Here is a 26,412-nt window from a genome sequence, read left to right on the forward strand (position 1 = left end):
ATGTTTGGTGTTTGTTAGGACTCAGTCCTCATCGCTAGAAGTGCTTTACATTTGAAACATTTGATCAGTTAGTTGCTTGAACTATAAAGTTTAACAATCCAACTTGTCTCCCCCTCAATTTTACCCAACAAGTCACTACACACCTGGGCTTGCCTAGCGTTGATATCTTCAGTAAAATTTAATCCTGCTTATGGACAAGGATTTTTTTCATTCTTGTTGTTTAGCGTCGGTCTTCTGCCACTTTTGTCTAATCGTGACGATGAACATGAGTGATGATATGATGAAATTGATGAAGGGACACTCGCGGAGAATGCCCAGACCAGGATTCGAACCTGGTACCTCTGGCGTCGTAGCTCGAGCTCAGTCAATTGGAAATGCCTCCCCAAGATTTGTTGTCACATTTTCAAGGTCACTGTTGCAGGCGTGTCACCAGTAGTTACGCATGCGCAAAGACGGCATAAGAACGCTTGTTGCCTCAGTGTAGATGTAGAGACCATACTGGAAGGTTTAGTGTGTGCTTTCTTTTGCATCTTTTGCATAATTGGGGCTAGCATTAAAAACTGTGTGTAGCAGAGAAAAGTTCGAGATTTGATTGACGTGAAAAAGCATATCGTTGAGCGGCAGCTGATATATACGCCCGCGCGCGCGCGTGTGTGTATTGTGGGTGTGTAAATTTGGATACTTTTAGCTCATACACTCTGTATAGTATGATACATCTTGTAGAAAACGTTAATGTGTGTGTGTGTCCCCTTTTCTTTCAGTACACTCTCACAGAATCGCTTTACCTTCAGTCAGCACCTTGTTGTTGTCAACTCCGGGTTTGGGCATAAATTCGAGCCTGCTCATACGATTGTTTCTCACGCCAAACTGGGTCTGAGTAGATAATTACTTCACTTTGTAACCACGTTTAGAAATAAATATTACTACAAAGATAACTTCTCTATATAGTAGAGAGCCCATGCATATACTAGATCAGAGATCCTTGTTGTTTCGATGAATAAGCATGTTTTAAATAACAATAATCTTATTTATTACTTTATCGCCGTCAAATAATTAACATTGCTCATATAAATTTCCATTATAAAGTAAAGCATACGCAATGGTCATCAATGAATAACCAATATGTGAATTATTATAATGCAATGTTTGATCAACTACTCACAATTCGAATTTCTTATAATCTAGTGATAAGGTGAAGAAATGTGTGAGGAGAGATAAGAGGAAATGGGTAGAGGACTTAGCACAAAATGCAGAAGAGGCAGAAAAGAGAGGTGACTTAAAACAGTTGTATGACATAACTAAGAAATTATCCAGAAAAACATTCAGGAAGAGTAAACCGGTGAGAGATAGAAATGGTAATCTATTGCTAACCCAAGAACAACAAATGGAAAGATGGAGAGAATATTTTTCAGACATATTGAATAGAGATGGGAAAAGAGAAGAAGAAACCTGTAATCGAACAAGAACAGAAGGAAATAGAAAAGATACCAAAATTAAATTAGGGCCCCCAACTAGAGCAGAAGTTAGGCTAGCAATAAAGCAAATGAAGAATGGCAAGGCTCCTGGAATGGATAACATAAATCCGGAACTAATTAAAGCTAATGTGGAAACTTCCATTGATCTCTTACAACCTATGTTAGAGAAAATATGGAATGAAGAAAAAGTTCCATTAGAATGGAGAGAAGGTTTAATAGTAAAGCTACCAAAAAAGGGAGATACAACTAACTGTAAAAACTGGAGGGGAATTACTTTGCTAAGTATACCAAGCAAGATACTATCGAGAATAATCTTAAATAGAGTGAAGGATGTTGTAGAATCAAGATTGAGGAAAGAACAAGTTGGTTTCCGCAGACAACGTAGTTGTGTCGATTTAATAAATACTCTAAGAATAATTCTGGAACAAAACAATGAATGGCAAGCCACCTTATATCTTACGTTCATCGATTTTGAAAAGGCTTTTGACTCACTAAATAGAAGAGTCATGTGGCAGACACTAGCAGAATATGGCATTCCAACGAAGATATTAAATCTAATGAAAGATATGTACGAAGGTTTCAGGTGCAAAATCCTACATGAAGGCAGCTTACAGAATACATAGATGTTACAAATGGAGTGAGACAGGGCTGCATTCTATCTCCGACAATATTTCTGCTAGTACTAGATGCAGTTATGAAGAAAACGATGGGTTGCAGGAAAAGAGGAATACAATGGGGACTCAAAGATAGACTAGAAGATCTAGATTTTGCGGATGACATCTGCTTATTATCTCAAAGACTTGGCGACATGAAGGAGAAACTAAAAAGACTACAGGAAGAAGCAAAGATAGCAGGACTCACTATTAATGTGAACAAGACTAAAGAAATGAGAGTCAATACAAGAGGAAAAGAAAAATTGAATGTTTGTCATGAGCTGGTTGAACAAGTAGAGTCATTTACATACTTAGGAAGTGTCATAACAAAAGAAGGAGGTTCAGATGAAGACATACAAAATAGAATCAAGAAAGCCAATGTGGCATTTATACAACTGTATCCCATTTGGAAAACCTGCAATGTTTCTAGAAAGACAAAAATAAGGATTTTCAATACAAATGTAAAGTCAGTTTTACTGTATGCTTGTGAAACATTGAAAACCACACAAGCTAACACGAAAAGGATACAAACATTTATTAATCGCTGTCTCAGGCGTATCCTCAATATAAAATGGCCAGAAATAATATCAAATGAAGAATTATGGAGAGAAACTAAACAACAGCCAATTGCAACCCAAATAAAAAGAAGGAAATGGAGTTGGTTAGGACACACGTTAAGAAAACCAGCTGGAGCAATAGAGAAAGCAGCCTTAGACTGGAACCCCCAAGGAGCCCGGAAAATAGGACGTCCGAAGAAGACATGGAAGAGAACAGTAGAAGAAGAAGCAGCCGAGAAAGGAAAAACATGGAGAGAGGTCAAGGAGTTGGCACGTCACAGAGCCAAATGGAGGCGTTTCACTGAAGCCCTATGATGTAGCAAAAGGAATTAAGTCAAGTAAGTCAAAAATAATCTAGTGATACTACAACAATACACCGATCAATCTACATCTTTACTCTCTGGCTGCTCAGGAATGGCTGTGAGAAGGTACGATCTCTCTTATCGCACACTTTTAAAATACCTTTTGGTCAAGGCGTGTCGTCCTTCGTCTTCTGACGTAAGCGTGGATTGCTTCCGTTGTTAGGTTAGGCAAGATTAAACATGATTAGTATTTCGTATATTTTTCTACACAAAATGTTTGCTATTATTCCTATAAAAATTTATGAATTTTAAATCAAGAGAATTTAAGTGTGTATACAGCTTACATATTACATTTCCTTTCGTATGAGCTCCACCCCATCAGTACACCAATTTGGTTTCCTTTCTTTCTCTTTGTTAGAGCCTAATAAACACTATTAAGCGATTCCGAGATTAATGTAACAGTTGGGCTGAAAAGTTCGTAGGCTGACTCATAGATGGCGTTACTAGAATTAAATCCATGTGATTTTTACTTAGTACTAACCTTCAAAAGATACGTGTATAAATTTCACAGCTGTCGGATAATTAGTTCGTGAGATATAGAATTGTGAGTGAAGCAGCTTTTGTTATTATGAAAAAATGGATAAAAAAGAATTTCGTGTGTTAATAAAGCATTGCTCTTTGGCGAAAAAAATACTGTTGAAGCCAAGGCTTGGCTTGATAAACATTATTCGGACTCTGCACCAGGAAAATCAACCGTTGAGAAGTGGTTTGCTAAATTTAAACGAGGCGAAATGAGCATCGAAGACGATGCACGCAGTGGACGCCCCAAAGAGGCTGTTACCGACGAAAACATCAAAAAAGTCCACAAAATAATTTTAAATGATCGTAAAGTGAAGTTGATCGAGATAGCTGAGACTTTAAAAATATCAAAGGAACGTGTTGGACATATTGTGCATGAATATTTGAACATGCGAAAGCTGTGTGCAAAATGGGTGCCGCGTGCTCACAATCGATCAAAAGCAACAACGTTTTGATGATTCGGAGCAATGTTTAGCGATATTCAACCGTAATAAACACGAATTTTTCCGTCGATATATTACAATGGATGAAACATGGCTCCATAACTACACTCCAGAGTCCAATCGACAGTCAGCCGAGTGGACTGCACGTGATGAACCGAATCCAAAGCGTGGAAAGACGCAACAGTCGGCTGGCAAGGTTATGGCATAAGTATTCTGGGATGCGCATGGTATTATATTCATCGATTACCTCAAAAAGGGCCAGACCATCAACAGCGATTATTAAATAGCGTTGTTGGAGCGTTTAAATGATGGAATCACGAAAAAACGGCCCCATTTGAAGAAGAAAAAAGTGCTGTTTCATCAAGACAATGCACCGTGTCACAAATCAATGAAAACGATGGCAAAATTATATGAATTAGACTACGAATTGCTTCCCGATCCACCATATTCTCCAGATCTGGCCCCCAGTGACTTTTTCCTGTTTGCAGACCTTAAAAGAATGCTCGCTGGAAAGAAATTTAGCACTGATGAAGAGGTAATCGCCGAAACTGAGGCCTATTTTGAGGCTAAAGAGAAATCGTACTATAAAAATGGCATCGAAAAATTGTATGACCGCTATAATCGTTGTATCGCCCTCGAAGGCAACTATATTGAATAATAAAATCGAATTTTGTCAAAAAAATATTTTTTACTATGTTAGCCTACAAACTTTTCAGCCCAACTGTTACTTTCACCAAAAGTGATTCTGATATCTACAAAATCCTTATGTAGCACATTATTCTATAAATTATTTAAATTCTCCTGATTTAAATCAATCCAACCTTGCCCAAGGGGGACTGTCAGAAGCAGAGGAAGTCACGTGATACACAAACAAACAATTGAATACAAGGCTGTCGATTCTGCATTGTCCTGTAACGAAGACGATCACGTCGCGGCTTAGGATGTGAAAAATCTTAACAATATATCTATATCTAGGCAGTGTTGTTAACATGTGGTCTATCTAATCTTTTGTCATTTATTCCAGACGGCAAATCCGGCGAATACCATGAGATCAAGGGGCAGTTCCCTGCCGTGAAGCTGTTCAGCAACGGATCCTTGCTGCTTCAGAGCGTGAAGGAGAGCGAGGAGGGATACTATCTGTGCCAAGCGAGCAACGGCATCGGGACGCCTGCGGGGAAGCTCATTCATCTCACTGTCAACTGTAAGTGAAAACTATTAGTTGCCATTGCCTATAGGGGAAACTAGTTTTGACTAGTTGCAAGTAGTTTTAACGAAAATTTACTAGTCTTAAGTAGTGAAAAATTAAATCAGGTTTACAGTTAGAACTACTATTAATAAACACAAGCGCAACGCTTATTTTGACAAAATCCAGTTTCCCTGCTGGTCGATTCGAGGAGGAGGGATTCTGAGGTTGCCGATTGTTGCTCAAACAGGGTCCAGCGGTAAGCTGGCTGTTGGACCACAAGTTTCTTCGTGCATAAACGCGGCAACAGCGGGTCACTACCATAAAGGCGGGTCCTGCGTCGGGAGTTAGTTAAGCTCGACTTTAGGCACATTGCATTGTAAGTGTAAGCTAGCATAACGAACATATCTAAAAAAATGAATCTTACACTAGAACTCCATCGTTCATGGATTAAGTATGAGAAGACATTTTAACATGGGATGAACTGTTGAGTGTGACTAAAGAAAACTAGCTTTGACCATAGTTACGTTAGTTTACAGTAGATTTAACTTGACTTTTACTTAAGTCGACTTTATGCACGGTTAGGCTAATCGGGACTGGACCTGCAGTTTAGAGTGAGATGTGAACCAGTCTTGATCAGGCATCGAAGCCGAGACCTCTTAAATAACAGGCAAGGACGTTGGCACTAGGCCATCGGAGATGGCCAGTTTTAACTACGAGATACTCAATCTAATTCTAGTTTTTACTATAGACATGTGTCAAAACTAGTTGTAATTAGCTCTTTTTACATGCGTAGTGTTCCGAAGGCATTTCTACAAGAGGTCTCTCTCGACACGCATTTGCTTCCAATGTTATTATATGTGGTATGTTTATTTCCATTATGCCGTTGCTAAGGGTTAGCTTGCCTGTAATAAGTCTTCTGAATTCACACTAAGAATATGAGAAAAAGCAGTTTCTTAAAGCTACGTAGTTGTAGCACACTTTCCACATGCCTCATGTACAGTCAAGCCCGTACCCAGAATTTTTTTGAGGGTGGCCAAGCCCGAAACCTTGGATATATATTATATATATATATATATATATATATATATATATAAACATATATAAACAAATTAATTTGCTACATTTATAAACTAGCAAATTAATTCCTTTATCGACTGGTTCAAAATGTCAAGAAATTAGAAGATAAGTGAAATGTTTTTAATAAATGTTAGATATTATTCAATTATTGCTTTTTATTAAAAAATGATAATTAAATTTTCATACTTTTATTGTGTTATGTTTTTATAATCTATTTTATTTAAAACATTTCCTTATCAGAGTTGTAGCTAGAGATTTCAGCTCCCAGGACAAGAATGACTTTCGCACCCACCCTACCTAGCTGTAGGTACCTGGTATACTTAGACATTGTTGAAATTTTATGTACTTACTCTTTTCCGCTGAATCCGATGAAAAGAAAACTTAGCATTCAAGAAATGTGGCTAATAAAAGGACAGTCGGTTGTGCATTCCACACCATCTTCATTGAAGCAGTGTGTGCTATTGTTCACATCTGCAAAATCGATTCCAAATTAAAGATAACTAGGGGGAGGGACAAAAAATGAGAAACTTTAAGAAGACATTAGTTTCCTATTAAATTAACATGTAGCTAAATGCTACGTTTTATTCCCGACGAAAGGAGGCGAGAAATGGAGGAGAAATGACACGTTTAATTTGTATGTTCCAGGGGTCTAGGGTGATAATGACAACCACCTTCGCAGCTCCATTTCCTCCTAGTCCAATTTGATATAATTTTAAAATCTTATCTATGACTGTAGAAGTACGTTTTTAGCCCCCATGCTGTTACCAGCCCTAAAGAGGGAGAGAGAGAACAAAAGATGTATGCAACATTCACACACAGGCAGACATCATTCTTTGTTATTCCATCTTTGTATGTGTTTATGATGTTATTCTTAGTAAAGTATGTTTGAAGTCTAAACAAATTGCTTATCTTTGTTATTATAACACAAACTCTTACCCTCAGAAAATTTTAATGGGGGAAAAATTTTAATAGAACAAGATCGTTGGTGGGAAGGTGGGAGATCCCCCTTCCGCCATAGGAATTAGACCTGAATGTGACCACCAACGCAATGAAATAATCCATGCGTATTACCTTGCAAATTGTCCATGGCTATTTTCATTATTTTTTCTGTTACATCCTGTGCGTTTTTAAGCGATGGATTTTTATGTATGCTGGTGCAGAAGTTGTCAACAGCTTGGTTTGATTTTTTTCTTTTAATTCTTGAAGCTCTTATTTGGTCAAAGAAAGTGCACGAACATGGTGATGGACGATTTGCACGGTGATACTCGTAGATCCCACTGTACGTCGTCTTCTGTATTAGAATAGCGCTCAGACACAGCAAATTATGTGGTCGTAATGACCTGTAATTGATAATTGAATACGTTCCACGCCTTTTTCTTAATTTTCGTTCCAAAATGCAATTGTAACTCGAGTAATCATATTCCAGCCGCCCCGTACTTTCCGACGCAGTCTCGCCTGGTCACAGTGAAGGAGGGTGATTCAGCCGTTCTCCGATGTGACGTCACTGGTGATTTGCCCCTAAACGTCACGTGGATACGAGGAAAGGAGGTTTTCAGCTCGGCATTCAACTACAGGTCAGTGGACCTTCTTTCTGCCAATTCTTTGCAAGATAACCCTGCTAGAAATTTATACTATTTACATTAGACAGAATCTACAGAGTGGCTCAAAAGTCCCGCACCATAGGCGCATGACGATAAATGTGAAATGTTTGCGATTTCTTCGTGCAGTTGAACCATGTTGACTACTGAAGAGCGGGTAGACGCATACAGTTGTGTTTTAACAGTGGGGACCAACACATTGAACAAATATTGTAATCCAGCCTATAATACGGGACTTTTGGACTATCCTGTACTATTGTACTCTACTGTGTTTCTCGGAAATCTACTGAAACGAAATGGTTTCCTGCTGAACACCTTCAGTAGGCTAATGTACACTCACATCACTTAGTACTCCGGCAGTTTGTTTCCTTATACAGCATATTTGCAGAAGATACAATGAAACAACCTACAATTGTATCAATAAACGCTGTATAAAACACACCTTATTACTAACTTCGTTGTCCCTGTACATATACAGCAGAGGAACTACAAGTAAACTATTATTTTCAGTATTATGTACATGTAAGAATATAGTGTGTCTAGCTCAACATTTTGGGTGTAAATATAACTTTTCATCCCTCCTGATTAACAATTAGTTTTTACATCTACTTGAAAATCTAAACACAGTAGATGTTTCAAAACTCCTATTGATCTACTGTAAACAGTAGACAGAATTTTCAGCAGGGAAGAAACGTCACTGAAACTCTAAGATGGGTTTCTTTTTGTACATAATGAGTATATGAGTCCTTAAGAGGTTAGCCTTTTAATAAGCCATGTTTCCATTGTAATTCTTTTTAATTGACCGTGTTGTCGTAGTGATCATTTTGTGAACTTTGATTTACATGAAAACGTCTGAACTCTGGTACAATTGTTATATTTTCTCAATGTTTGACTTTGTTGTTAAGTTCACATTATGCATGGAAAGACTAATCGAGACTGGACCTACAGTTTGTGAAGGTAACACTAAAGTGCATCATATATGACGCAAGTTAGTATATCTCTGTCTATAGATCTTTTCAACTATTACGGCGGGCAGCCCTCATGCTGGCAAGGGAGCGGGGATTACGCCGCAGATAAACCAGACAACAACGGTGGCGCCGAGAGTTATGACGTCGCTAGAGGAGGCACTGGCCTCACCTCGTTCTACAGGCTGCTGCATTTCTTATCGCGCTGGACTGGTCGCTTCCTCGCTCCCAATTTCCCTTGCCAGCATGTAGGGCGTCCACCGTAAGAGTAGAGAAGACCTATACCTGTACTTTAGTGCATCAGTCCTACGCATTCGCAGTAGAACGAAATTAGGAACCTTCTCCTCAAAACCAAATAACTGATTCCCATCTCGGACGTGTCAACGAAGCAATCTTCATTGTATCAGTTTGTTCTCGATGTACAGTCACGGACACCTCTGGGTTGTAACATTCTCAATGGAATCGCTACACTAGTGTCCATGACTGTACCAGATAAACACCTTTACATGCAAATGCACTTATTCAAATCATATTAACTTACACTGACTGTTGATCCTTTGTAAAAATTTAGGATGGCTGTGAAGCAGGAGTCCACGACCAGCGGAGTGTCGTCCAAGTTGCACATAAGCCACTCCATGCCCTCGGACAGCGGTGGGTACGTGTGCCACGCAGGCAACGTCTACGGGAAGGACCAGCAGTTGCACCAGCTCCTGGTTCAAGGTAAGGTCATGACTACTTAACGTTCGTCACGTCAGAAAATTTAATTTGGGTGGGTGTTTTCATGTGCGGCCCGTTTTCCTCCACTGGTCATTGGTACCAAGAACGTATTTATGGGAGGAAGGGGTCCAGGGGATCCTGACCTACCCCCTTTCCGAAAGACCAATTAAGCAATGAAAATATACTTGTTTAACATTTGTTATATAATCGATGGTTATAATTTCCCCTGAACTTATTAGGAGGCAAAGATTATATTGAGATCATACGGCTTTGAAGGAAAGTACCAAAGATTTCTGCTTGCACACTACTATTTATGATGCATAAAATATTAATCAGGAACTTTACTTTCCGCCAACTGGATCTAACATCCTCTTTTGATATTCAATAAATATTCAATTCTTCATCAATTTCATATTATTTTCTTTGCCAGGGTACTTGTTTTTGTACAAATTATGTGGATCTTTACTACACATCAAAATAAATAATGAATACGTCACACATACGTATTATACGTATTATGACAGTACAAAATGAAGTAGAATCATACGTGTCTCCGTTTTTAAGACTATTAATGTCATGTCTTCTATACTTATACATGGCAAACGAAAACTATAATAGTCTTCTTTCTTCACTGCATAGTGTGACATACTGACATTGCAATGACATTGCGGCTTGTAAAGATGACTTAATTTTCCAGAGCCACCGAGGCCGCCTACCGACTTGGAGAGCATAATGGTTAGCAGCAGAGCAGTGAAGATTCAGTGGCGCCATGCACTGGAAGATTTTAGCGCCGTCACCAAATACATCGTACAGTGCAGGTCAACAGGAGGTAAGTGCATGATAATACTGTGCAAATAATATTGGCGGCATTCAGTATTCCGTGTGTGTGTGTGTGTGTGTGTGTCTGTCTATATTGTACGAAATCCATTACTGTATTTTACTGTTAGCCCTATTATTACCCCGCGCTGCGATTCCATATGAATTTAATTACATGAAATAATAAGTTTAAATGCTTGTAATAACTGTAAACACCAGGAATAATTAACGAATAAACTTGTAAGATTTCCGTCCGAAAAAATAAAGTTGCAACCCTGATTCTGTGCCGCGTTGTCCCATACATACAACAGAAAAAATGTCTGAATTTGAGGGATCATAGCATCAAAAGGGGGCCTATAAAATCAACACGTTATTGTTGCATCCCACGAAAAGTAGTCCTGCTCCATGTAAATAATAAAATGGATTAATGTGAAAATTATTAGGGTCTTATATGCATTAAGGTTGTAAAGTTCGTAAATACACATAATTTGCACATTTCACCAATAAAAGTTACTAGAATCTGCAACCTATATGCTTCACAGACAATTGAAGTCAAAATTCGCTACAGTTTTAAAGCGTCACACTCGTAACGCTTTTTATTTTTAATTTTATTATTTTCTATTAATTTTATTAATGCTTTTCATGCATTCAGAATATGTCGCAATATTTTTTTTTCATTTCTTAGCAGACACCACAAGGTACTTTATAATTATAATAAATTAGTCCATTATGAATATTTTAATCCAATCTCACGTCTAGAACCTTACATTTTGTGTGAAATTGCACCCACGTAACGCTGGAATGCCCCTATTGGGGAAAGTTTGTTGTTATTTTTCAAGAACATCCTGTATAGAAGTTGGATCGAAATTGTATTTTGTTTCCCCAGAAGCGTGGGACAAATCGATGGTGCAGGAACAGCACGGGACAGAGAACAGTTTCCTGGTGGAGAACCTGCAGCCCGCGACGCGCTACGTGTTCCGGGTCATGGCGGAGGGTCCCGTGGGAAGGAGCGAACCGAGCGCCGAGCTGTTCGTCACGACTGAGCCTCAGAGGCCCGCTGGTCCGCCCCTGCACCTCAATCTCCAGCCGATGTCATCGACCGCCATGAGGGTGACCTGGTCGGCTCCCATGAGGGAACTCCAGCATGGACGCATACAGGGCTACTACGTTGGCTACAGAGAAACCAGGTGCGTATCTCCCGAAATATTGTAATAATGTCAGGGGTGTTACAAGGAGAGATCCGAAAGGGGTGTTATGGGCGTCGCAAGGTCCCTCTTTTAATTCTGATAAAATAATTTTCATTTGATTCTTTACTGTTTACATTCAATACAACAGTTGACCTTCTCGTACAGGCCAGAATTTTATTTCTGAAGGGCTCATCCCTTACCAGCAACCGCCATCTAAAGGCAAAAAGTGAAGGAGGGTGTAGAAGCCCAAGACTAGTAGAGGAGAAGGCTGGGGCCATACCTGATCACGCGGTCCTTGACGTCAGGCGTGACGTCACGGGCGGACAGATCGCTCTACGCTCCGGTTTCGCAGCCGAATCAAAGTAGTAATTATGAACAAAAAAGAGCCGCAATTATGCCCAGAAGCTAATTGGGAGTGAATACACAGACTTACTTAGGATCCGACATAACGTATGTCCTTACAGTTGGATTACACAGCCACTTACGCACACATTTTATCGGTAGATTATATGTCGTCACATTCCTCTGTGAAACATTAGTTTCATGTAAAATTGGGGTTAATACACCTAGTAATGCGTTTTGTTAGGGCAGAAAGAAAAATATATGTTGAATGCGTAAAATAATTTTGTTAAATAAAGAAAGGCAGAAAGCCAAAATTATGGATAAGTTGAATATGTAAAAGAAAACAACCTCATGTATTGCTCTCTTTTGAGTGAGAGAGGAACTGTTTTCACTTAACTTTTTCAAATTTGGTAACTTTGCTTCGACTATTGATATTTATTTCTTCATTAATTTTCCTTATTCAGATTACAATTCTGAGTCTTATGAATCTTTGAACTACACAGGGAGGAATGTGAGGAAGTTCCGTGTGTAATATGTCACAAACACTTTAAACAACTTTCGACTGAACGAAAAATTAGGACATAGAACTGAAGAAAGTCGAGGCTCACTTTATATACGTATATATATAATCAGTGGGATGTCGAACAGGGGTGCCCACAGGCGGGTATGTGAAAGCTGGTTGAGTCCACTTAACTTTGGGGCGGGGGGATTGTGATGAAAATTTGACTGAAGAAATAATAGAATAATGGAGGACGGAAGTTGAACTACGTTGTAATTTAAGCATCACTCATATATAAATAGCAAGTTGTGTTTTACAAGGGAATTATAACAGTTACTATGTACGTATTATTAGTGTTGTTAACGAGACTAGACACGAGAAGAGATGGAATTTTCACGCGACGAGACATACCAGTGTCGTCTCTCGGCAACACAGTATCTACTCTTTGAGGTGCACAAAATCCAGCCAGCTATTACATATTAAACCTTAAATTTTTATCGTGAATTCTGATGTGGAATTACCCTTGGTTGGGGAAGTTTCCAACTCTATAGTAAGGAAATTGAGCACTAGGCTGGGAGATAGCCAAGTCTTGAGTATTAATTACTGTTGTGCTTAGACTGTTGTGGGAATTTTGGTATGGCAATTGAGAATTAAATTATTTGTAGGAGGTCGAGATTCAACTCTTCAATACCAACAGTGAACCTAAAATTGACATAGGAATTTTGATGGGGGACTGGATATTAAATTGGGGAGGGGGTATGCTTGCAGTTTTTATCTTACTATACTCGTGAGAGCCTTTATTAAAAAATTACAATATTATTATTTTTTATTCTAATAATTGTAACCCAATTGAAGTGTATGGTAACCTGATGTTGTGTAATGAGACTACTGGTATCGCAATCCACTAACAAGTCTCGTTAGATGCGATGTGTTCAGTTATATATTGTCACCCGCTGTTTTTATTTTTTCATCGGAGATCACGACATGTCGCAACACCTCACTGAAGGCATTGTGAACTGCAACAATTACAATATTATTATTTTTTATTCTAATAATTGTAACCCAATTGAAGTGTATGGTAACCTGATGTTGTGTAATGAGACTACTGGTATCGCAATCCACTAACAAGTCTCGTTAGATGCGATGTGTTCAGTTATATATTGTCACCCGCTGTTTTTATTTTTTCATCGGAGATCACGACATGTCGCAACACCTCACTGAAGGCATTGTGAACTGCAACACCTCACAACCCACCAGGGTGCGAAATCATTGAAAACTGGTGAGGGGGAGAAAGTTCTTAATTTACAACCCCTTCCCCACAAACATATGTGTGAATTATAAGATGTACATATTTGTAATGTTATTAAAAGTAAAAATAAATTACTCAATTAAAATAATTATTATGATTATTAATTAGAAATTAATTTGTTACTTTCATACTTATCAGATAGTGTAAAGCAGCTAACTAATTCCTTTACTAACCGGTTAAAGATGTTAATAAATTATGACATACTTGAAGTGGTTTTATTATGTGTCAGTTTTTTCTTTAGTTTGTGCTTTATGTTTACCAAGCGTCGAATAACATGGGTACCTGGGGGAACCCTGGGGGATAAAGGCGGTCAGGGGCGTGATGCTGATCACATCACCCCACTCATGACCGGATCAAGAAAGTGTGGGGCGTTACCCCCACACCCCCTATACGCCTTCATGGCGTGGTACTAAGCACAGGGGAACACTTTGCCTTTTTTTTTACCTTTATGTTAATATAAATCAATTAGATTTCATAGTTATTATTGTTTTGCATTCTTGTTTTACTTTTACTGTGCGGATTGATGTAGATTTGTTAATGATCTCTTTAGACAGAAAGCATTCAACACTCACAATCACACTAATTTGTGTGTGTTTTCGATATTATTCTTAGTAAAGTATATTTGAAATTAAAAGTAATTGCTTATCTTTTCATTGTTATAACAAAAACTCTTTCCCCTGGGAAATTTTTGGTGGGGGATTTTTGAGGCCAAGATTGTTGGTGGGGGGAATCCCCCTCGTCCCCTCCAGGATTTCGTACCCTGAACCCAACAATCCAGAAATACAAGAAAAAAGGAGCGAAAAGAACAAAACAGATCAGCCTTTCCACGTTTCTTTCCGTATGGGGTAAAGACTCAGCTGGGTTTTTGTCCGCCCATGACGTCACACCCGCGGCAGTCGCTAAAAGAGTCGTGTCTGACCCCAGCCTTTCCTTCTAGTAGTCTTGTTAGAAGCCCTGAAGTAGAATTTCTCAGTATATTACAACTTATTATACAAGATGTTTAATCCCGCTAAGGAAGTAAAATTAATTACCACTATACACTTTTTAAAATTAGATGTTTGTAGGATTTCTGGAGGGGGCTTCAGTCCACCGAGCCCCCCCCCCCCCTGGTTACGTGCCTGCTCCCATAATAATTTTGTTTTCTGAATTTGATTGCTGCTGATCTTAAATCAAACTAATATTAGAATTATTCGCGGCATTTTCTAAACACAATTCGATGTCGGTAAGAACAATTTGAAATTTAGAGAGAACCAAAATTTTAAAATGAAATCGGTAAAGGACTCGGGGGAGAAAACGAAGTAGCAAATGGAAACTCCACTTTTAAAACGAAGATTAAAAATGGTAATTACGAAATATTTATTGTGTACGCCCCCATCCCCCTTTCATTTAAACGCAGCTATGCAATTTCCATCTTCATAATTCCAGCCCTCTCTGAAAAAAACACTCCTGCGTACGCTAGTGCTGTCCATGGTTGCCAAACACTGTTTCTTTATCGTAAATAAGTTACTTTATGTTAAGCGTGTATAGTTGTTTGATTTTTTCTGGCTACCTCCGTGCTTCACATGGAAATAAAAGCGTTCGGAGTTTTCTCCTGCAAGTTTGAAGCTCTTTTCAAACTCTAATGAGATTCCTTTCCTTTCCAGCTCCAGTTCTGGCAGCTACAACTACACGACCGTCCAGCTGGAGGGTGACGAAAAGGGGGAGTTCCTGCTGACCGACCTCAACAAATTCACCAAGTACACCGTGGTCATCCAGGCCTTCAACCAGGTCGGCCCTGGGCCTTTGTCGGAACCAGTTTCGATGCAAACGATGGAGGACGGTGAGTGCTTATGACGTCGATGAGGTGTAAACACAACCGTTCAGTTCTCCTTATTCAGTTCATTTCCGTTCTTTATTTTGACCCTAACAAATTATACAGGATAATTCTTATAGAACCGGCCCGACAAAATGAGCTGTAATATGAAATGTATCATAATGTAACGTAATTTATACACGACGTACCTTGGATAGTGTGCCGTTGATTGCTCATTGTGATCAGAGTATGTGCTGAAAGTGTCCGCCATTTTCAAGAAGTCACGCCTCCATCCGCGTTTGCATATTCGCCGTGACTCGCCGCAGTGTTTCTCCGGTCATGTTCCTGATTTCAGCCGAAATATTGTCCTTTAACCCTTAAACGTCCTCCCGTCACCTATAGGTGACAGCCGTTATTTACGCCAACGACCGACTGTCACCTATAGGGGCTATCCACGAGTAAACAAAAACATATCGAACGGCACAATCGATTGTCGAACTGTAGCACAACAACTTCCGGTTCACGGCGGCCGGGTAATTCAAGCGCGTACTTGTGGCATTTCTTCTCGTTTTGTATACCGGATGAAATGGATCATATAAAAGCACTTGACGAGGAGGAGAATAAGAGATATCAGGGCAAAGTAGAGGCCTTTGCATATCAATTGGATGAGCAACTAGGAAGTAATACGGCATTATTCCAAGATGAGATCCATTTGCTGATCGTCGTTTCATTGGCGATATTTGTAGCCTACATATTAAATAGAAAGTAATTTTTCCTACAGAGCGAGAGCGCTTAAATGCATACATTTATGTTTTAAGTGAAAAAGTGCGAGATGTACAGACATATAAAAAACGGAAAAAGGAGCTTCTTTTCTTCTTTCTTCAGCCAGGACGAGTCAGAGGGATGCGATAATGCACACTTGCTGGTTTCGTTCTCGTTTGAACGCAGAAATACAAAACGCTCATTTTTTTTTTAAAGTCAATTTTCTGCTATTTGTGTTAAACATGACGATGAAGGTGAATAATAAACTGGAAAAATTAATGATGGGACAAACACAATGACACACCATTGCTTCACCATGGTGTTCAAACCTAGGACCTCTTCTCCATCAATGTTGATTTGATTGATTGAGTTGGTGTTTTAAGTACACTTTGTGCACAGTAAGGCTAATCGGGACTGGACCTACAGTTTAAATTGGGATCCGAACCACAATATGCCTCCACCGGGAATCGAACCCGGAACCCCTTGATTACAAGGCGACGAGGCTACCACTGCGCCATCGGGGAGGCACTCTATCTATCAATGTTGAAAAGATTTCCATTGCAAAAGACTAAAATTAATAATAGTACCCGCACTTAATTTTCTGGCTACACAAAAAAATATTTCCTCTGGTTACACACACAAAAAAAAATCTGGTTACACAAAAATTTAATACAGTTCGTGTGTACTTCAAGAACTTAACGTGTAACCTATCTGGCCATGACCGAGCATCTTTTGAAAGGAAAAGTAATATTTTTGCTCATATCACTAAAACAGAGAGAAAATCGAGATTTGAATTATTTCTCTTCTACTATTAATGAAGTGCAAGTGGTGCGGGTCGCAAAATTTTTGGTTAGGAAGAAAACAGGACGGGGTATTTTTAAAGTCCTGACGTTCAAAACGGGAAAAATAATGTTATTTCCCGACTAAATTGGGAGATTATAGGAGCAGAAAATATTCAACATTACCCGATACTAAAAAAATAATAATAATAATAATAATAATAATTATACACACAATATCACCCTCGGGTGATTATTTATTTTGCATTTCTGGAATAAAAACTGCTAATTTCAATAAATTTCGGACATTTAGTACAAAAAAAATGCAGGGAATAAACTACTTTTAAACTATATTTTTTTCCGAAGTCTGGATCGGAATGTGTTTTTTTTTTCGTTCCGTTGTCATTACTGCGCAGTCTACTGCTAATGGTCTTCCAATTTTCACGCCTGACAGCTTCAATGCAATAATTTGGCGCCTAGATCTCGAGTAAATGGATGAAGAGAGATCCATGAAAGATTATTTAGCCCTGATCGTAGTTTACATCCTCCTTGTACACACTCATTCGTTCCTTTCATACATGACACAATCTCAGCTCCTTTAGCAGCATGTTATGAGCCTACGAACCGGAAGTTGTTGTGCTACAAGTATGGCGTCTGCGCGAAGGCACTTCCTTCCGGTGGATAGCCCCTATAGGTGACAAGATGCTTTTGCGTGTAGTATCTGACTTTTGGGACATACTGTGACTCTGTTTTTGTTCGGATATACATGTTTTTAGTTCTGTATGAGTCTTGAGGTATGTGATAAACAATCAGTAAGGTTGAATTTCATTTGGGTTCTATTGGAGGGGGGGGGGCTGCGCCCTTAAAATCTCGTTCCATTTTTTATTTTTTAAAATGTTATTATCGTTATTTTCTCAGTTCTGGGATTTGTAACGTTACTTTTACCAAGGGAACGAACGCACTAAAATATAATTCCGGCACATTTAAGTCGCGGCGTCGCCGCTTGGAGACCCGCCGATTTTCAAATTTCGTAAAAGAACAAGAAGTTTTTCTTCTTCTTTCTTCGTCTTCTTCTTCTACCCGATAACGGAATATTTGGTTTCTATGTCATAGGCTTATAGTCACATCTGTACTGAACAAAACGAGGTATAATTTGTAATTCCAATGTTCTTAGTTTCAGAGTTAAAAAAATAATGTACGTGTGCCGAATTTCAAATTTCCCGCTCAAAAAAATTCGGGTGCTCGACATTGAAAAATATATTTTTCCCGGAAAGTATCTCGAATATGTGCATGATTTTTTGTACGATAGTGCAAAACATATCAGGCAATGTGCTGGTACAATTTTGCATTTACGTCGCGGCGTCGCCGCGTGGAGGCCCACCGATTTTCAAATTTCAGACAATAAGCCGCGCGGCTTTTTCCTTTGTTATAAACTTGTCACCCATCAAAGCATGCCAATTTTAACAAAGAAAGCAATATGCATCGCATGAGCAGCAAAAATAACAACTTCCTTCATACAATTTCTACAAGAACACGTGCCGGAGCCGAGAGTTGAAATTCTCATGCATCCACGTAAGTTATTTCGTTTGAGCAATTCTAAAGTGATGAAATATGAAGAATAGTACTGGAGGCATTATGGAACTGAACGTTCACTAACCAAACACATACACTTTCACATACACACACGCAATACACTTTCACAACGTCAAACCCATAGACGTCAAACCAGTCAAATACTTAACACATGTAACACATGTAAAATAGCTTCAAAGGGTAATTGAGGCCGGACGAAGAGAGGTGGACGTAGACGAAGAGGGAAAATGGAAGAGAGGGAGAGAGGTAGCGAAAGGGTGTGTGCTTGTGTGTGTGTGTGAGAGAGAGAGAGAGAGAGACGAATGAAAAGGAAAATAGAGAGAAACATAGTCTCTCTATCTTTCTCCTCTCTCACTCTCTCTCCGCCTCACTCACTGAATCAATCATTTTTTCTTCATTCCCCATGATGCTATCTTCTTTACCTAAATGCTAGACGCTGATTTTTGTACATCATTTAGCTTTTGAAATTTTTGCAAACCGTATTGTATCCCATTCCGAAATCTCACGAAACTAGACCGGTATTAATTCCTGCTAATCTTAGGTATATTACGTACTGCATCTCTTTTAGAACTTTTATAATGCTGAAGGACGTATTTGTACAAGAGTTGAATAAAGCTTGAGGGTGAACAGTTAAGTGTTTATGATTGCTACATTCAATTTGATTTCAGATCTAATATAAGTTTACCCTTGACATAACTTGTGAATTTTGTACGTAAGTAATCAAATAATGAGTTTGCTTTTTATGTGGGTAAGTTAACAGGATGGGTGCAAATAGCCTGTAGTGTTGACGCACCCCTATAAATGTTAACAGATGCTTTGAAGAAATGTTCTCATTTCCACAATGTCTTTCCATCTGCTTTCCAGTTCCAAGCATGCCGCCACAAGACATCCGGTGCACAGCGCTGACGTCACAGAGCCTTCAAGTCAGCTGGCAGCCTCCCCCCTCGTCCTACGCGAACGGGATTATCAAGGGATACAAGCTGCAGTATGATCCTGCGGAGGAATGGTATGGTGGGTATGAACTCTACCCTGGCATATAGCAGGCACGATTCAATGACGAAAGATACCCTATAACTTTCTTCATGTTGTCCCTTCTTTCGTTTGTATGCTGTGAAGGAATTAATAGAGGTGGGCCCGTCGAGCAAATGCTCGGGAATTTTTTGAATGGTTTGTTTCGGACTTGAAATGAAGGTCGTCAAGAATTTACACAATACAACGGTTCAGAAGAGATTTTTCCAACTATATTTTTCCAAGAATCGTTATCTAACATATATCCGAGAAATTAATTGTGTAAAATTGAAAATTATATAATTCTTCATAAACATACAATGTTTATATTATGCCATCTATCCGTATTTCTTGAATGTCCTCGGCGGTCCCACTTTTATAAATATCTCCTTGGTGCTTAGTGAGTGCATAGATGTATAGGCGTCAATTTTAATGGGGCAAAGCAATTTCAGCCCCTTCAAAGTTTTGTTTTGGGAGTAAGTGTGCGTGCGTGCGTGTATACATGTATTATTAACGCAGGTAAGCTTTCTTTCCTCAAAGTTTACACTCGATTAGATAATTTCAACAAGGTTACCATTTGGTTAATTAAAATATTCGTATTTATATACTTGTTGTAAAGTATGTCATAATTGAGGCTCGACCAGTGGCCCAACCTGGATCCATGCCAACACCCTACTACTGACTTACCAAGTCAGTCTCTGGTCTAAGCTGAGCGTTGGCATGGAATGCCAAAACCCTATGTTCGATCACTGGCGTATGCAGGAGGAACTGATGGAGCTACAGCCCCTCCATAAATGTTGGAAAAATTAAAATTGTCAAATGAAATCAGTAAAGAACTCTGAAGACGCGAAATTGGTAAAAGTAAACTTCCTTTAAACTACCCCCAATTTCCGTTTTTTCCTTTCAACAACTTTTAAAACGAATGTAAAGAATGGTAATTAAGAAATATCTGATAGCCCCACAGAAAAAAATCCTCCGTACTCTAGTGGGTTTCGGTTTCTGGTTGAGGGGGAATTTCCAGTAACTGCACCGTAAGACATTTTGTATAATTAATGAGTTTGTAGGAACATACAAGTTTTAACCACCTGAATATATGAAACACGAAAGTGAATTCCACTGAAAATACTTTTAACAAAAAGACCTAATAAGTTGTATAATTGGAGGGCTCGGGTGAAAAACATGGTAAGTGACATTTTGAGCTACAATGTAAAATGTGCCATCCTGCAATTTTCAAGTGAAATTGCCATGTCATACAATTTGCATTGGACTCAGTGAAGCCTTCTGAAATTGATAAATACAACACGAAAACAATTTATCTACATAGCTTCTAATAACCTTTTTTCTTAATGAACTCAGAAATGACAAAAATGTCACTTACCATGTTAAAACATGTAAATGTAAGCCTTTCAATTATAATATAAAATTTTGTTATAGAAACTTTACGTTGCTGAATTCTCTTCTCTCTCTCTCTCTCTCTCTCTCTCTCTCTCTCTCTCTCTCGTTTTGGCTCGTTCCTTTGCATCTACCATCTCACTATTCTCGAGGTCTTATCTACTTTTCGAAACCCGTAATTCACTTCGTTGGTTTCTCAGTTCCACAGTTTTCTTCCTTATCATTTCGAACTTGAGCCCCCACTTTCCATTTCATTGATAAATGGCTTCTTTTTCCGGTATTTATTTCATTTTTTCTTCAGTGCCAATTCGATTATTTTTCTTCTTTCCTCCTATATCATCGGTTTCTTCTGGAAATTTAATTCTATTCTTTCTCTCCCATTGAAATGTCTCGCAACCTGAGAGGAAGGCAAGGAGTCTGGCTATTATTCCGGCTTCAGGGATTGGATTATCACAAGATTATTCTTGCTGTTGTCTTCAGTTTGTAATGGGTAGGCCGCGGAATTTTATGTAATTACATATTTCTTCCTTTGTATGTAGCCAAGTAAAAACTAGAAATGTTGTCAATTACGAAGTTAGGAACAATATATGTGAATTTCGTATTACATATTTTTACATATTTCCCGTTTACATTACATGTTTTTAAATAAAATTCGGAATTTAGGCCATCCTCCCATTTTTCATTGAGTATGGAGCTATAATTGTTGTATGGCCGTATTAAAATAGGCGGCCATATGTTTTCAGTAAGTTAACATCTTTTTTTTTATATCTTTGTACATTTTTTTCATACTTCAAAAACACGCTTATTCGTTTTTGTTAACACGCACGAATTTATCAATGTCGATTTCCTAAGAATCCGTTATTTAAAGAACACACTGTGGCGTTTTGCAGCATAAAGAAATAGCAACAATGCTTGTACGCGAGTTAAAAGAAATGTTTACCGTCAGAGTGCTATTTTTAGCCAGGCTGTAACATGCATCAGCTTGAATACATTGTTGTTCTGTTTTTCTCGCCATGGGAGCGGAGGAAAAAATAAGTTTGCCGATAAAAACAATGAACAACAAGCATGTTTCATTATCCGCTTGTTTTCGATCATTGCAACCTTAAGATTTCGTGATAGAACAAAGTAGAATCAGTTTTGCGTGAGCGTTTGAAAAGACGCAAGCTCCGATATAGTGCTCGTGGCACAAATGAATCGTAATCTGGTATTCGGCAGTTTTGCATATAAGTTTTGAGAAGACGTAAGCTCCAATTGAGTGCTCGTTCCACAAATATTACATTTAGTAAGAAGTACAGTTTGCACCTAATTTGGTGCTAAAAGAATGAAAATCGTCAAGTTAAGTTCGCGGCGAAGTGCTTTGTTAGTGATCTCAAGTTAAAGTGTTGGACCTGAGTCTGCAGAAGTACGGCCGATGGAAATTCGATCCGATATAGTGTACTTCAAGGATTCACAATCCAAGGTGACGAGGTAAAACGTCATTGGATGGGGCTGGTCTTCCTGCTATGTAAGTAAACCACTTATATTACATTTCCTGAACCCGATTAGAAGATTCCTCAGCGAGAGTCAGAATCGTGGACATCCTAACGTCCAATAAGGAAAGACATTGATAAATTCCCATAACATTCAAAACGTCTTTGATTCATAAGAAATAAGAAGAAAATATACGTTCTTTATAGGAAACTTACGTAAAGATTGTTATTTCCCAGGAAAGACTAACTTATCGATTGATACAAATTTTATCGAGAGACAATTCAAAGTTTGATGTCATTTTAATATAAAAGAGAATATTTACAAGGTGTAAACACATTTGTCTCATTTCATGTGACATTATTAAGAATAACATTACGATGTACGGGCTTTGTAAAATAACATGCAATTGTAAGTACATGGCCACGATGCGTAGGTTCTAAAATTGATAATTATTATAGAATCTTGACCATTTAAATTCTGTTTTATTAAATATTATCTCTTGAATTCGAACATTTACATGAGCAATAGTAATAAATAACATTTCATGCACCCTTGGATTGTAATTTGTTAAGGAGTTATCAAGATGTTCATTGCTGTATTGTGTCATTATTAATAACTTTCTTACAGCGGTATATAAACTGTTAATTATTTATATGTAATTGATAATTGAGCTTGTGTGGTGAACGGAGTTAAAGGTTCCATACTTCTTCAAGGCTTATGTGACGTAGTCATTACCTCGATCGAAGTGGACGTTGTTGTCCACAGGCCTAGACGGATCAATTGGGCCAGCTGAGATATCCTTCATCTCGGGTTATAATAGCATGTTGTCCAGGAATCGTCATAGTAGGACAAACTTTGATTTCTCCAAAAATTGAAAACCAAAAATTAAAAAAATATATATTTTAAAATGTGTTCAGTGCACATCACATGGTATATACAGAAACAGAAGCACATTTTTTTTATTTATTTAGGAAATAATGCATTAAGCCCCGGTCCACACGGGAGGAAAGAATGCTTAAAGAGTGCTTAGCGTTTCAGCACTCTTTAAGCATTGGTTGTTATGGCTGAAGGAAGTAATAGGATCGGCCACACGGAGTGACTAGCCTGCGGATGCTGAACGTCTGCCGCATTCCGTAAGCATCGCCCAAAGCGGACAAAGTGCGGAACGACGACTGGGCTGACTGCTTTTCTATTGCGTCGTACGTCCGCACGAGCGGAACCAAGGTACAAAGAGATTAGGTAAAGCCATCCGAAGATTGTCGATCTTGCACGAACGCGTGACGTCACCGGAGAAGCAGTGAGCTCGGCTGAAGCAGACGGCCCCTAGCATTTATCAGGGGGTGCTCGTTCGGCGGCGCAGATCGTATGCGCAGTTGTCCGTGGATACATGACGTCATCATCGAGAAGGTCGGCGCGGAAAAGGCTGCTTCCTTATGCAAATATTGAGATATTTGACAACGAATATCTTCTAAAATATAGTAACAGGGGAAAAGTTACAACTTTTACAGTTAAGATTCATCCTTTCTAATCAATTTATCACAAAGTTGATTCAAATGTGTAAAATGGTTTTCAAGAAATCGTGTTACGAAGGAACCCCTGTTTTGTTCTCTCCAGGCTTCCAATATAAGGGAGTTTTAACTTAAGCGCGTTGGATTTCTTTTTGCTCTATGTTTTAAAATAAGATTATTTTGTTCTTGTCAACTGAATTCATGCCTAAATGCTATGGAAAGTTGTGAAAACTATTATCAGAAAACTAACGGAAGAAATCTAAAATATCACAGCCTTTCCAGTCGGTAATTGCGTAAGTAAACGAAAAGACAAGATTGTTATAAAAAATGCGGGATTGCCCATTTTTGTGAAAAAGGCATTGTGCGAGATCTAAAAGCAGAACATTTTAATATTGTATGTAAATGTAAGGGTGTAATAAACGTGACTACTTCCCGTAAAATATCACTGCACTCTCCACGTTTCTCTTCTGTCTTTTCTTTGGCGCCGTCAATAGCTTCAACACGTTGTTTTTTGTATATATATTTGTCACATATTTGTTTTAATTAGTATTCTGCTCGTTCCGCCACCTGAACGCAGCAGCTAGGGCTCAAAGGGCAGTGCAGTTACACCGGAAGAAGGCTCGGAAATGGCAGGCTTCAGAAGTTAACTCATCCAAATTAAATTAAATAGGTATGTGCTCTCTCTAAATTTAAACATAGTTCACAAATAATTTGATTAAAAGTTTTAAAAGTATCTGTTTTATTTAATAACGTATTAATTCGTGCAATCTTCTCCAGCATAGCTATAGACAGTGACCACACTACAAGGGGGGGGGGGGGCAGGAGAATTTCTCTCTCTCTCTCTCTCTCTCTCTCTTATCTGCCCCCAGTATAACGACAAAAATAAATAAATGAATGAATGCTCTTTTAGCCAAAATATGCATTTTTGTGTCGTATGTAACGGAATAATAAACATGATTGCCCCGGGAAAATATGATTTACCCCTCCATCTTTTCTATTGCGCAGTCACTAGCTACAACATATTTTGATTTCTATTGTTCCCACATATTTATTTTAATTTTAGTATTGTGAATCATATTCCACTGTGTTACCTCACGTAGCCACCCCCCCCCCCCACACACACGCGCGCGTATGTACGATTTCAGTTGTAAGTTTTAGACTAAGCTTGTCAAATTTCCACTTATATCTTTGTATTCTTGAGCCATTTAAAAAGAATCATTTCGCCCCTTCTTCTGGACGATGTTTTCCCACTGGAAGCCCCTTTGCAGTTCGAGATCCGGGGCTATAGCCTTCCCAAGCCACAGTCTCCTCCAAATACTGTCCTGGCCTCATGAAAGAAAAATATATGTATTGATACGAAATATTAATTTGATTTGGCAGTTTCTTTTTTCGAACAGGAATAAGTTTTAAATTTTAATAGCTTATAAATTTACACTAGCAATTTTGAGTAAAGGTTTTACGTAACCCTAAAAGTACATTTAGAGACTGCAAGGTCAACTCTCGATATTTCAGATATATTAATAATTTTCATCACAACGTCTAGTAATAATTATTTGTTACTTCAATAACCTCCTCGCAAATGTTTCTCGCATATTAAAACGTAGATGCCATATGATTGTCATTTTCTGTTTATTTCCTTGTAATGCTGACCTCCGTGGCGAAGTGGTTAGCACAACACTTTACGATGCCAAGGGCCCCCAGGTTCGAATCCCCGCCCGGGCATGGGTCTACTTTCCTTTCTTCAATTTCATCATATCATCACGCATCCTCATCTTTGCGATTAGCCATATGTGACAGATATGCGAAGTAAAATAAACTAAGTCAATTAATCAATTATTTTTTAAAACTCTTTCATTCTTCTTTAGCATGTCACGTTTTTGTTAAAATTATATTACGATTTGTAAAATGAAAATTCTAAAGGAGAACACGCAACTTTCTTTGTAGCGCATCGGTCAGAAAGTTTCAGGAATATGGATTTTCAAAATACATTTTTTCACATGTAATTTGTCCCCTTTTAAAAGTAGCGCGTTTTCAATTATGTTACTAATCATTAAAAGGATGCCTCAATACCATCTTACAAAGCCGAAACCCACGAAATTGTTCATATTCAGGCCTAAACACTCGCAAGTGTTCAAAATTGTCTATCGAGTGTGTGTCGAACCTAGTAGCCTTAAACAAAAGTATTTTTTTTTTATGCCATGAAATTCTCGGACTGCATACACAAAATTTGGTTCTGGCACAACCAAATCATCACTCAAAACTTTGATTTTCAGTTGATCTGTGCAGCTTATTTCTTTTTAATAAATCGCTCCAATGCCCAGCCCGATACAGCCGAAATATTCACTTTAGAGAGAGAGAGACCTTTGATCTCTTCGTCTTTCGACCCGAACTACTTGTGGCACT

General features: G+C 38.5%; 1 protein-coding gene across 1 annotated transcript in view; it reads left to right on the forward strand.

Moving 5' to 3' along the window:
• LOC145996198 (cell adhesion molecule Dscam2-like) overlaps window positions 1-26,412 on the forward strand; it is a 501,892-nt gene that overhangs the window by 413,056 nt on the left and 62,424 nt on the right. Inside the window, exons 14-20 of the mRNA XM_083132598.1 lie at window positions 5,034-5,210; window positions 7,699-7,846; window positions 9,407-9,555; window positions 10,250-10,381; window positions 11,255-11,555; window positions 15,349-15,524; window positions 19,496-19,642. Of these exons, the coding sequence (XP_082988724.1) occupies window positions 5,034-5,210; window positions 7,699-7,846; window positions 9,407-9,555; window positions 10,250-10,381; window positions 11,255-11,555; window positions 15,349-15,524; window positions 19,496-19,642 (1,230 nt within the window). The remainder of the gene's footprint in view (window positions 1-5,033; window positions 5,211-7,698; window positions 7,847-9,406; window positions 9,556-10,249; window positions 10,382-11,254; window positions 11,556-15,348; window positions 15,525-19,495; window positions 19,643-26,412) is intronic.

This window comes from Lepisma saccharinum, chromosome 1 (assembly GCF_977018435.1).
Source record: "Lepisma saccharinum chromosome 1, izLepSacc3.1, whole genome shotgun sequence".
Taxonomy (NCBI): domain Eukaryota; kingdom Metazoa; phylum Arthropoda; class Insecta; order Zygentoma; family Lepismatidae; genus Lepisma; species Lepisma saccharinum.